The sequence below is a fragment of the Polyodon spathula genome, chromosome 18, assembly GCF_017654505.1.
Source record: "Polyodon spathula isolate WHYD16114869_AA chromosome 18, ASM1765450v1, whole genome shotgun sequence".
Taxonomy (NCBI): domain Eukaryota; kingdom Metazoa; phylum Chordata; class Actinopteri; order Acipenseriformes; family Polyodontidae; genus Polyodon; species Polyodon spathula.
Window position 1 is genome coordinate 11,903,258 of NC_054551.1, and position 13,307 is coordinate 11,916,564.

The 13,307-nt window shown below is 39.0% G+C and overlaps 1 protein-coding gene across 3 annotated transcripts in view; it reads right to left on the minus strand.

Moving 5' to 3' along the window:
• Nucleotides 1-486: 486 nt before the first annotated feature.
• The window catches only part of LOC121330670 (protein cramped-like), a 76,675-nt gene continuing 63,854 nt past the window's right edge, over nucleotides 487-13,307 (minus strand). For 2 of the 3 annotated variants that reach the window (XM_041277360.1, XM_041277361.1), the window contains exons 19-20: nucleotides 10,043-10,188; nucleotides 488-5,009 (exon numbers count right to left, since the gene is read on the minus strand). In XM_041277360.1, the coding sequence (XP_041133294.1) occupies nucleotides 4,806-5,009; nucleotides 10,043-10,188 (350 nt within the window). In that variant the 3' untranslated portion in view covers nucleotides 488-4,805. Of the gene's footprint in view, nucleotides 5,010-10,042; nucleotides 10,189-13,307 lie in introns of all 3 variants that reach the window. The other variant, XM_041277362.1, reaches the window with a different exon arrangement.

Genomic DNA, 13,307 nt, shown 5'->3' on the forward strand with positions numbered 1-13,307 from the left:
TATGATATTAAGTGAGGTGAAATAAAATCGTTTTGATAAACGGTATGCTATTCATTTGTATTTTGTATTATGACAATTGTTACTTTTATTTCAAGTGGTGCTGTTTTGGTTTTGAATGGATTTGAATGAATGAATCTGCTTTGCTTAGTGTTTAAATATTGAGAAACCCCAAGCTTGTTGTATGCTGGAGCCCTACTTCAGTGCAATGGGATTGAAATACAACACTATCAGATTATTTTAATGGCATAATAGTTGGGCAGTAGTAGTACTAATTTACTGTAAATAGGCAGTTAATTAATACACTACCATAACTGACACTAATGAGAAATTGTAGTCATTATCTTTCTGTGCAAGGTTTATATCAAAATGCTTTTTTTTAAAGCAGATGTTTAATAATAATTTAAAAAAAGTAGTTAAAACATGATGTATACTATAGTACTATTCATACACATCTATTTGAGTTGTTTTATTAATGTGTGTCTGTAATAAAAGGAAACATTTGTGAAAAAATTAAACGAAATTTCACAGGGAGTTATAGAAGTTATAAGTGTTACATATTGCAGTTAGCTTTGCACTATGCTCAGCATTGTAAGCCCAGAAAGAAATACTCACGAAAACTGAAATGAACTTTAATCAATACTTTAAGCACAGCACAGAAAAGGCCAGAGGACACAGTTGGAAATGAAATGGAGATACAAGACAGAGAGTAGGAGATGCTTCTTCACATGCAGAGTGGTGAGGGAATGGAATGGGCTACCAAGTCATGTTGATGCATCACTGGGATCCTCTAAGACCCAACTTGACAGTTTAAAGATTTATCAGCTCCTAGGAAACGGACAAGCGATGGGCAGATTTAAAAATGTGCTTATTTTTAATCCCCCCACCCCTTCATTACAAGAAAGCAATGAATAAAATATACAAAAAATGAAAACAAAAACAGGAAAAGCTAAATGTAAAACTGTATTTATACACAAAGAATAAATGCAACTTTACAAAGTCCAGAACTCTTGAAGGTTCTTTTTTATATATATATATATATATAAATAACCAAAACACGTTAAACTGTTAATAAATAGTCAAAATAATTTACAGTAGAATACAAATTGTCAGAGCACACTGGAATTGTGTTTTTCTATATACAGATAAATATGGCTAGATACACACACACGTCCAAATTGTGGGACGGATATGGCTTTTCAACTGCTGTTAAAGGTTTTCTCTCAGTTCAGTACATAATGCTGCTGTACGAAGTTCTACTGCCATCATTTATTCATCTACATCTGCCTGTAGTGCTTCATATTGAAACTTTTTTCAATACATAAAAAGAAAACGACACAAGCACTGAGCGTAACTGCAGAACAACTTGGGGTGAGGCACCTGTTCTTAATTGTCCTCTTCAGTTTTAAGAATTGGCCCACTACGGCTGTGGCACTCACCATTACATCTTTGTGGATGTAAAATAGAGAGCAAAATATACCTTCCATACAGTCATTCCACACTCCACTAGCTATGGTACAGCTGGTACAGATTGCTTTTGCATGCATCTGAAGATTTACAATAACCTTGTTTCAAGGATACCAAAATATTTGGTACGCAAGGGATATTATTGGGGTAACAAATGCATCCCCCCAGTCATTTAATATGTATTCAACTGCATGAATACTTACTAGGGTATTTTATAAAAAATTATAAAAAAGCTGCTGGATAAAACATTCAAATCTGCTTAAGCTTTTCAAATATTTCAATAAACTTGTATTTGTGGGAATTGTGTAAACTTCAAGGCTTCATTTTTAGATTAATTTGGTTGGCCCGTAGTTTTCCTCTTTTTAAATGCATGTTGAAATATAGTTTCTCCAAATGTACAGGAAGGCTGTACTGTGGAAAGCCAGATGTATTACAGTGTGAAATGCAGAAATACTTCAACTTGACACTCTGAGAGCTGCTCTAAGTTTTGAGCTGAAGAATATTACTGGTAAAGAAAGCACACTCTGAAACTACACAGCTTGTATTGGATTTTTTTGCTGCAATAATGTTTTCTTCTGCAACAAATGTCATCTAATTTAAGATCTGATTCAAACTAAAATAGGGATTTGTGTACATTTTTTATGGATTCTAAATTTTAAAAAACATTTCCTTGGCCAGTGCAAAAATGCCATTATGGGAAAAGGCAACTGCAAGTACAATTTTGACTGTATTGGATTTTTTTTATTTTATTTACTCCCAGTAAAACTGGACTACTAAATAAAAATAGTGCCATGCTCAATGCCAGAATGATCTTTCAATGTTAAATTTGCTACAATGATTTCATGGAGTTCAAAATGTACAATACAAAATGCCACCTTAGGAAGGTGGTTCAAATGCAACACACTGAATCGCTGAACTTCAACAAAGGCCAATAGCTGATTATTAATAGTACCAATAAGGGATAACTGAATCAATCCAACTTCATAACTGAGGTACACTGATAGTATTTATCGTTCTACATGTTTTGCAGTGGATCGTATAAAGTTGTTTGAAGGTAACTGTTAGAGACAGCAGAGTACTGTAGGATGACTGGTGCTCTATTCACCTGACTATAATGAATTTTTAGCATGATTAACTTCAGAGCTCCTCCTCCTCGGGGTGGTTTTTAGCAATAGCAAACTCCATATTTAAAAGGGGTAACTTTCTTTTTTCTGTCCTTGGGTAAAGCCCCTTTTTCCTCCTCCTTGTGCAGTAGGTACCAAACTGAGACAACTTTCAGTACTGCCCAAGTGAATGTTTTAGGTAATGTGTGTACCTTGTTCTTAATGCATACGTAGCTGTGACAAGTCATGTTTATCTTTTTGTAATTTGCTTTTAAGAAATTGTGGAATCTGTGCCTTAAAGGAATGACGTCATTTCGTTTGTAGATTGCAGAATGTGGCTTGGATCCCTTCTAAGCTCAGTCAATCTTGGTTTTCACTCATTTAAGCAGTGCTGCCGACCAGTGCGAAAACACAAAACAACTTGATTTTCAAAGTTTGGTCATTTACAGTAACTGTTCCAGCAGAACTCCTGAACAATAACTAACAATACAGTGTTCAATTTACACTAAATTATTGCTACAACTATTTTGCACATTGTAGACATTGGTGACACATACTTCCATTCACCAAAGGTAGTCCTCTTTTCATAGTGCTTGACCTCAAGCTAAAGAAACTAAGAGGGTTGCCTTTTTAATTAATGTTACATATTTTAATGGGAAACACTTAAGCTAAAATCTTCACCATGGGCTTTCTGAACAACATTTTTTTAAAATACAAAATAAGTTGTTTGAATTAAAATAGTATTGAACACCTTGAAATTTAGAGTAGAGAGAAAATTAATACAATGAGAATTAGAGGTAATTTAGATGGAGAGAAAATGAATGTGATTCTCTGCATTTTTGCTGCAATTACATGAAGATTACCAGAGTAAGTTAAAGACTAGAGCCAAATTTTGAAATGTGCATTAGCATATGTTTGACTTAAGCGGATTTCAAAAATCAATATGGATTAAAAATGATTCAATTTTTGGGACAGGAATTAAATGCGAGTCAAAAATGAGGTCAAAATGACTGGTGAGCGCACACTGTTAGTGGTAGTAGAGACTGCTCTCTTTGGTTCAAAATGAAATAGTCTGGGCTCCAACAGTAGGTTACACTTGGAAGTCCCGCAAAACTTTAGAGTCAAACCAATTTTCAGACACAACTGGGTAACCAAAAGGATTAATAGCATCCGTGAATAATTGCAATCATTTATGTAGAAACATTACTCACAAAATGTCTGAATGTTGCATTCTAGTACATGGAGAGCTGTATGAAGTTTGCTCAATAGCAAGCCTGTTTAATCACAGAGGATAGTGGTGAATGCAATGAAGGTCCTAGCAGTAACCTGGCCTGCAACAGTTCAGAGTTGGCAGGAATGCTGTCCTGTTCAACCTCTGTATCCACAGCTTGAATAAGGGCTGTCTGTCGGGAGGCACTTCATTTTTGGATCTTTTGGGTTCCCAGAATATTTAAAGATGTTCAGAGCACTTCAAAGTGATTGTAGCCAACAACATAATGCCACTGTTGTGCACTTCCATTCATTATATACAGGTCTCAAAAAGAAAGCCATCATAAACATGTCATCTGGCAAGGATAAAGACATTTGTTGCATGTTGCGCTTGCTTGGTCACCTAGGGGGTGAAATTTTTCCCACACTTTCACTGGCTTATTTCCTGTCAATAACAAGTCAGACGTTTCCTTTATTGACTGACCTGCTATCAACCTGTAAATGTGAGCCACACTGTGGACGTGACCTAGGAACAGGAAGTGAGGCATTGATAAAGAACTTTCTTTAACCCTCAGTAGTGCCAGATAATCTTTTTTTGAAATGCTAAAACATTTGTTTCTTTCAAAACTAAATATTTATTGAATTATTTTGTTAGCTAAAACCACCAGTTCAATGTGCTTCTCTGGGTAGTCGCAACAACTGGATCAATTCAGACTAAACTCTACTCATTCCCAGAACTCCAAAGCAATAGGATGAGCTTGTACTTGGATTGATTTGGGCCAGCACACCGAGCTCGCTGAACCTGCTGAAAAACCTAGACAGTCAGGAACTCCAACCCTAGCTAGGAAACTGTCTATTGCACAACTTGGCAGAACCCCAGGATCACCCTGCAGGTCTGGAGGACTGAAAACACTGAACTCATTCACTGAGTGAGGTCCGGCCCCCCGCCCTTGAACAGCAGCCTGGTTTCTGTGACGGACAGCTCTTCTCTGCACAGGGGTGGAGCAGGGGGGGAATCTGTGACAGCTCCTACCTGCACAGGGGCAGAGAAGGGGGCTCTGTAATGGACAGCTCCTCCCTGTGCAGGGTTGGGGGCTCTGTGACAGACAGCTCCTCCCTGCGCAAGGGCGGGGGAGGGGGCTCTGAGACGGACAGTTCCTGTGCAAGGTCGTTGAAGCGAGCAATGTAGTCCACACTGCTCTCGCTCATCATGCATGCGAGCTGAGAGTCCATCTGCAACCACATAAAGGACAGTTATCAGAAAGGGTTTAACTGCCTATCTAGATGTTCCTGCATAGAAAGCATGGCAATATTAAATATTGGTTTAAACAATTTAGAAATTGTTCAATACAAGTAGCATTTTTGGAAACATATTTGAGACCAAACATGAAAGTAGTGGTAGTCCACAGTGCTGTTTGAATTAAGACGAAGATTACCTGCAATATGGTTTCTTCATAGGATTTTAAACTCCACACAAAGCGAACTCCCCGGCTCCATGTTGCTTGGGTCAGGAGAAACTAATTCTCTCTTACCCAGAGATCACTTCAGTAAAAAAAATTTTTTTTTTCCTAAATTTGAACAAATACACTAAAAGGAAAAAATGGGGAAGGAGGGTGAGATACAGGTGTGTGGAGTTCATTATCCTACGAAGAAACCATATTACAGGTAATCTTTGTCTTCTTACCTCATTTAATGAACTCCACACACAAATTGAACTATACCAACAGATGTAGAAAAAAAAGGGGTGGTAGATTCGATGTCAGTGAAACAAGCCAGATGCAGGCTGACAGCAAGACACATTTAAGTTAGTTATGTTTAAAAGGTCTGAAAGAGGTCCAGATAGCAACACTGCAGATATCCTGAATTGGGACAGATTTTAATTTTGCCCATGTAGTAGCCACCTCCTACCGAGTGGGCTTCGATAGGTCCTGAAACTGGTTTCTGTGTCAAATAGTTTAAGCAGGTCTGTGATGCTGTTGTCGAGTCCGGGTGGGTAGGTTGCTTGGATAGTGGTATCCTGTGTCCTGCACCAGTTCCAGATTCTTATGGGATAGAAGGCAAGCTGCTGAAAAGATTGCGCTGTTGGCCTGGCTCCTATTTTGAAGTGACCTGCCAACTGACCAACTGTAACCATCCTCTCCATGAGATACTTTTTCTGAGACTGTACTGAATTGGGCTCCCAGGAAGACTAAAGACTGATGGGGTAAGAGATCATTTCTCTTTGCTGACCAGCAGGCCCAGGTCTTTTAAGGGTAAACATGGATGCCCATGTCCCAGAGACGTGATGCCACATTGGCCATCACCTTGGGTGAACACCCTGGGGGCTGTGGAGATTCCAAAAGGAAGCACCCTGAAATGGGACAGATGGTTCTGGAAAAACTAAGGTATTTCCTGAAATCTTGTGTATGGGGAGATGGAAGTAGGTATCATTCAGGTCTATAGAAATCAGCCAGTCTCTCTGGAACCTTTCTAAAAGACACATGAGGTTAGAATGGTTTGAACTTCTTGTTCCTTTTCTGAATTAGAATACACCTGAAGTAGTGGCCCTGGCTCTGAAAAGATGAAGTCACCCATTCTACAGCAAAAGGAGCATGGATTTGATCTCCTCTTGTAGAAACCCCCCCTGCGAGGGTGACCAGTCCAACTGTGTACAGATGATGCCTGTTGATGGTGGTTGAAACCAGAATGGTATTTTGTAGCTGTACTGTTAGAACCCCAGAACCCAGGTATCTAATGTTATCTTCTGCTAGCTTGTTAGAAAATGAGAAACCCTTCCTCCTATTGATGGCCTGTCTTGCCTCCTTCATATGTGACAGGAAATCCTTAAGCAGTGTCGAATAGGAGTTCCCCCATAAATTGGTGTCAATGCTAACTGCATGCCACCTGCAGCTAGATATTTAAAGTGTTCTTGCTCTTCTGCAAGTTGCATGGTCAATTCTATGTTATCAGGGGTAAGTATCTGCAGGGAAGCTTGTGCTGACATTTGGCAGCATATACCAGTTAGTTGCTGATGAACATGCTGCAGGTGGAGAGGTGGAGAGAGTCCCTCCGAAACGTATCAATCTTCTTATCTGCCCAATCCAGTGTGGAGGACCTGTAGGACACACCCACAGATGGTGTAGCCGTGACGGTATCCATCTTGGGCTGATCAAAAAGATTATTTATTTATAATTTTTTTTTTTTTTTTTTATCTTTTGCATCTACGGTACAGGTATGGGTGTTAACACTGATAGAGGGTGAAATCCTTCTAAGAACAGCATCTATATTTGCTGTATAAAGGTGAAGGATCTTCTACACTTGCTGAAAAGTCATCATATTGGGGCAGACTCAATGACGTCATCATTAGTAGTACTGCTGTGCACTCAAGGGTGTTGTTGTACCAGAAACCACAGCAGGGGCTACAATTAAACTTAATTTCCACAATGGCTGCAGCTGAGAACACACAGAAGGCATGGAGAAGACAACAACATAACAGAACAGGAGAAAAAAAAAAAAAAAAACTAGCTAGGAGGATTATATATATATATATATATATATATATATATATATATATATATATATATATATATATATATATATATATACACACACACACATACACACACACACAATTTAAATATTTTCCAAAGCTTTTTTTTTTTTTTTTTTTTTTTTTTAATCAGAAAAACCCGAGTACGTGAACATCTATTCTAAATCCATACCCAAGCACACGGCAGCAAAAATATGGACAACGATACTGAAATGACGTAGGATTTTATGGAATATGGACACCGACTTTGGTGCCAAAAAGGACTATATCACAAAGATCTCTGGGTAAGAGATCAATTTGTTTCTCCTGACCCAAGCAACATGGAAACTGGGAGCTTGCTTTGTGTGTGGAGTTCATCATATAAAAGGTAAGAAATATTAGGTTATCATCATAATCCTGGTTGCCTGAAATAGAAATGCAACCATCACCGCATTGGGTACTTACCTCTTAAAGACGCGAAACCCGAATAAGATATATCAAAGTCGCTCAATAAGCATGTGACGCAGTTATGGCCTGCCTCCGAGGACATAAATATACTGCGCTCACAGACCTCAAACTCATTTTCCTTCAAGCCTGCTGCAGTCATGGACGCAGCAATCTTGAAGGTTAATGGTTACATTTTTATTTCACGGAACCAGGGTCATGATAATAACCCAAACGTTCACTTTGAAGTACAAAATGTAAGCATTACTGCATGGGTGAGTGTACCAAAGCCATCGCAAGAACAATGTTGCACAACTGGAATGCTATAAGGCTAAACCGAGAGGCTGCCTTGTGCGTTATTATGCTGAACCCCAGCAAACAAGTAGTTATGGCTAAAAAAATTAGGGAGAAACTCAACTCTATACCAATGTTGTAATGGGTCGACTAAGAAGTCGCCCTTAACAATCAAGTTCCAAAACCAGGATTGAGAATCCATGACATTAAGTCTATAGAAACTAGTATAGGTATGGGAAGTAGCCCACACCACTGCATTGCAAATGTCCCTGACAGATGCATCTTGGAATAAAGCCCACGAAATTGCCATTCCCCTGCTGGAATGGGTAGTGAGCTTTTCTGGAGGGGGCAAGTTTGCCAGTTCAAGTTGGTCTGCTATCTACTTGAACATCCGCTGTTTAGACAGGGCTTGACAAAAAACAGTTTGGACTGTTTTGACTGTTTCCCTGTTTGACTGGAAAGGAGGTGGATGGAAAACCTCCAATTCCACAGACTGGTTGACATGAAATGCCAAGATCATCTTTAGAAAAAAAAGTCAAGATTGAGAAGGAGCATAACCTTTGTCTTGGCCTCTGTAAAAATGGTAAGCAGGCTTTTTCAATAGAGAATGCCTGCATCTCACCCACCTGCTTTACGGAAGCGATAGCAAGCAAGAAAGCTGCTTTGAGTGATAAATATTTCAACTCAGTGCATGGGTTCAAATTGAGGCTTCACAACTTAATTAAGCACCACGTTTAGACTACAGCAAGGAACAATGTCCTTCATAGGCTACCGAAGCCACCGAGCCCCTTTCAAAAACTGCCCCGCCAGGAAGTGAGCTCCTGGGAAGACAGTCAGTTTTGCCATGGCAAGCTGAAATACCTGCCAGATAGACCTTTAATGTAGAGGGATTTCCCCTCGTCAAACAGGTCCTGCAAAAATTGCAGTATAACTGCCATGGGACAGGCCATGGGTTAGAACCCACGAGGCAGACACCACGTCTGAAAAATACCCCACTTGTACCCGTACTGGGAACGCATGGACAGTGCTCTGGCATTCTGCAGGGTGTCAGTGACCCTATTAGAAACCCCCAAGCGGCCCAAATGCAGCCGCTCTTGGTCATGGCCCAGGAGCTGCATCAGGGTCGAAAACCAGTGTCATCTGTTGAAATTGGCTTGTGACAAGTTCCATGTGGGCCTCTCCCTGTGCTGGAGACTGGGCACAGATGAGTCAGGTCATCCAAATAACTGAGCACTCTGATGCCTCCGAGTCTCAAATGGGGCCATGATAGCTTCGGCTAGAGCTAAGCAGTCTAGGAAGGAGCGACTCAAGCCACTGGCTTCACGAAGGGCCCAAGGCCGCTGTGGGACGTAACAGGCTGTAGTGCACAATATACACTTCATTCATTTTTAAAAAATTGTTACAGCGGAAATGTAACATCGCATAAATGATGTAAAACACAATAAATCAGCAAAACTTATACAGTCATAAGCAACAAGTACTTCTCTGATACCAGGCTCCCCTGTCAGGTCAGATCTTGAAAGGAAAAATGACGCTGAGATCTGTGCATGCAGTCCTTTTATACCTTCGGGGGCAGGCATGACTGCATCACAGGTTCGGCCAAGCAGCTTTGATATATCTTATTCAGGTTTCGGGTCTTTAAGAGGTAAATGTCCATGTGGTAATGGTTACATTTCTTATTTGAACGGGAACTGTATTATTTAGTGTGGTTTACTTATATTATCTAACTTTTACTCTAAATTTACTCTTTTTTTAGGTTATACCTCACAAAACACACATGCCTTTTGTAGTAGCAATTAAGATGCAGGTGTTTCCTGTAGAATATAAAATTGTCAGTTTTGTTTATGTGACAGTGGTTATTCAAAGGAAGTCCTCTATTAGCACCTGTGTACTTTCTCATTATGAAAACATATTATTTCATTGAATAAACATGGTGCTGTAACATTAGCACTGAAGTAGCTGTTAGACAAGCTGCATCATATCCTGCTCTAAAATTAAAAACAATAAACAAGCAGCTGACCTCTCCCACGTCTGCCAGCGAGCGCGAGACGAAGGAGTCACGGGAGCTCCCGTCCAGCAGGCTGGGGCCCAGCAGAGAGGTCCCGCTGGAGTGTCCCGATGAGGCCAACAGCATCTTGCGACCTTTATCAGGAGAGATCAGGCTTGCTGGGAAGGGGAGACAATGGGAGAATTCAATTGCACAAACCAACAAATATTCACCATTTATATAACATACAGGCTGAAGGAAGAAAACAAGAAAAAAATCCCATGGTTTAGTTTCTGTGATCCCAGAACTTTGCCTATAATACAGTGGCTTGCAAAAGTATTCAGACCCCTGACCAATTCTCTCATATTTCTGAATTACAAATGGTACATTGAAATTTCGTTCTGTTTGATATTTTATTTTTAAACAGTGAAACTCAGAATCAATTATTGTAAGGTGACATTGGTTTAATGTTGGGAAATATTTTTAAGAAAAATAAAAAAAAACAAAATATCTAAGTATTCAACCCCTGTGCTGTGGAAGCTGCCAGTTTGCACAGATGAAAAAAATTGTACTAACGAGACAGACTTACATTACCATTAGCCTCCACCTGTGAACCATTAAGGTTGCAGTCACATTTTCTGGATAAAAACCCTACTGTTGAAGGATCATTGGTAAGGCTGTGAATCTGAAGGAAAATTAAGACCAAAGAGCATTCTACAGAAGTTAGAGATAAAGTAATACAAATGCATAGATTAGGGAAAGGGTACAAAATAATATCCAAGTGTTTGGATATCCCAGTGAGCACAGTTGGATCAATAATCAGGAAGTGGAAGCTGCATCACCTAGGCACTGCCAAGAAAAGACCGTCCCTCAAAACTCAACACTCAAACAAGAAGGAGACTTGTGAGAGAAGCCACAGAGAGGCCAACAATCACTTTGAAGGAGCTACAGAGTTCAGTGGCAAGAAAGAAGCCGTTACACAAAAAGTACCATCTGAAAGAATGAGCCAAAATCACTCTGACAATGTTTGCAAAGCTGGTACATACTTACCCCAAAAGACTTAAAGCTGTTATTGCAGCGAAAGGTGGCTCTACCAAATATTAATGAGTGGGGGTTGAATACTTATGCAAGCAAGATATTTCAGATTTTTCTTAAAAATATTTCCCAACATAAAACCAATGTCACCTTACAATACTTGATTTTGAGTTTAAGTGTTTTTAAAAAAAAATTTCAATTTTTGGTTTCAATTGAACAATAACAGCATACTGCGAAATAAAAAGAACCAATTTTTAATTAAAGAAAGATGAGAGGACAGTTAGAAATTAAGCAGAGAGAGGAGGAGACAGAGTGGAGAGGATATGGAATGAGATACAGTTAAGTTGCTGATGAATCAATGGGATCCTTTAATGGAATAAGTAGTGTTCCGTGTTTTCTTTTTTTTTTTTAATTTTAAGTTTATTTTACATATATTAAAATAGGGATGAAATCAGTAAAAAATAGTTAATTGAAACTGGTAAAAAATCTCAGTATACACACTTTACATGAGGAATATGATGCGCAGCGGTTCCAATTTCAGATTAATAATGTCCCTGGCATGTATGATGAATCAGAATCTGTGCAATTCGAAGCCACATTTTCCAAAGTTTGCTGGTACTTTGTGAACATTTGCGGGCAATCGCTGTGCTGATGGAAATGGTATCTACAAATGGTATGAACATGACATCAACACAAAACATGCCAGGTTTACTCATCTTGAAATCATAAAAAGAAAAGAAAATTGACAGAACTGGATGATGCAAGCCATCGAGAGACGCATCAAAAATCAGTACTGTCGCATAAAGTCACCAATACATGCCGCTCTGCAATAACCAGTGGCTGTCCAGCAAAGCTTTCTTTTTATTAAAGCGCGTATAAAAGCCTCATAAATGGACTGCTTGTCTCTCAGTTTATTTGACTGTTGGTTTAATGTGTCGCTTATTTTTCAGTATGTTCTTTTATTGTAAGCGCGAACATGCACCTCAATGCAGCAGTATTTGCAGCGTTCTGCATCCTCTGCCTCATATGACCAACTTCTGCTATTTTTGCTTTTTGTATACTTCGAAACATTTGTTTTCTTTTGAAGATTCATAAACTGTACATTTTCTCCCCATTCCTCATCCACTAAAATTATTATATTTTCATGTAAGCATTTCAATTTAGTTTTTGATCGAGCTAGTAGTTACTATGCACAGCAATTGCCACAATAATCAGACTTTGACTGACCACATAAATCAGGCGATAGTGTGTTTGCGAAGTGGTAGAAACCACGTTTGAATGTTATTTGATCCCCTGACATCTAAACATCTCCTGTATCCTAGCACACAGTGTAGGGTTGCTTATCACTATGTCAGAATCAAAATAAAAGGAGCATTTTAAATCAAAATATTGTGTATTTCCCACAAAACAGTACCAGGAAAATATTGAATAATAGACAAAAATCAGGTATAAAATCAGTACAAAAAAAAACAAATGTCCAGTTAAAAAATAATTGTAATTTTTCAGTAAAATTCGGTTTAAACCGGAAACGCGGAACACTAGGAATAAGTTAACAAATCACGTTGCTGAAGAATCACTGGGATCCTTTAACCCTTTGCAGATGGCCAATTAGAATTTTGGTCTTAGCAGATCAATGTCGTAATTCCACAAAGCACGATGACAAGTCTGTTATTTTAATATTTTTTCAAAATCAGCATAATAAAGCAAAATGCAGTTATTTGGGTCTATAAACCACATGTTTATTTAACTTTTTAAATACATTTCTCTTTAGATTTTCTGCTGGGAGATTCAATGATGAAAAGTACAAAGCTTACCTGAAATCACACTAAATCCCCCCGAATGTTTAGAAACCCAAACCAAAAGTAAATGAATATTTACTGTAGTGAAATATCCATAAGAGAAACCTCAAGGATGACTCAAAGCCATAAGCCATACAGATAATGAATTTTTTTATGCAGTGCAGCACTTCAATAGCTATGGCAGTGTTCTTCATTGCAAGGCCTGCATGCCAGTGGCAGCCCCTGGTGGACTTCAGTGCGGCGCCAGACATGCAGCCCCCAACACACAAATGTGAAAAATGCGGTGTGGCGGCCCTCACACTGATGTCTTATCGGCAAAAGTGGCCCCCCCCTCTGAAAATTAGTGAAGAACACTGAGCTATGGTATCGACTGGGGTATACCATCGATTCAAAGCACACAAATTACCGGAGAGCAGACTAAATCTCACTGCATAACCATGTATTTTCATTTAAAAACATGGTAC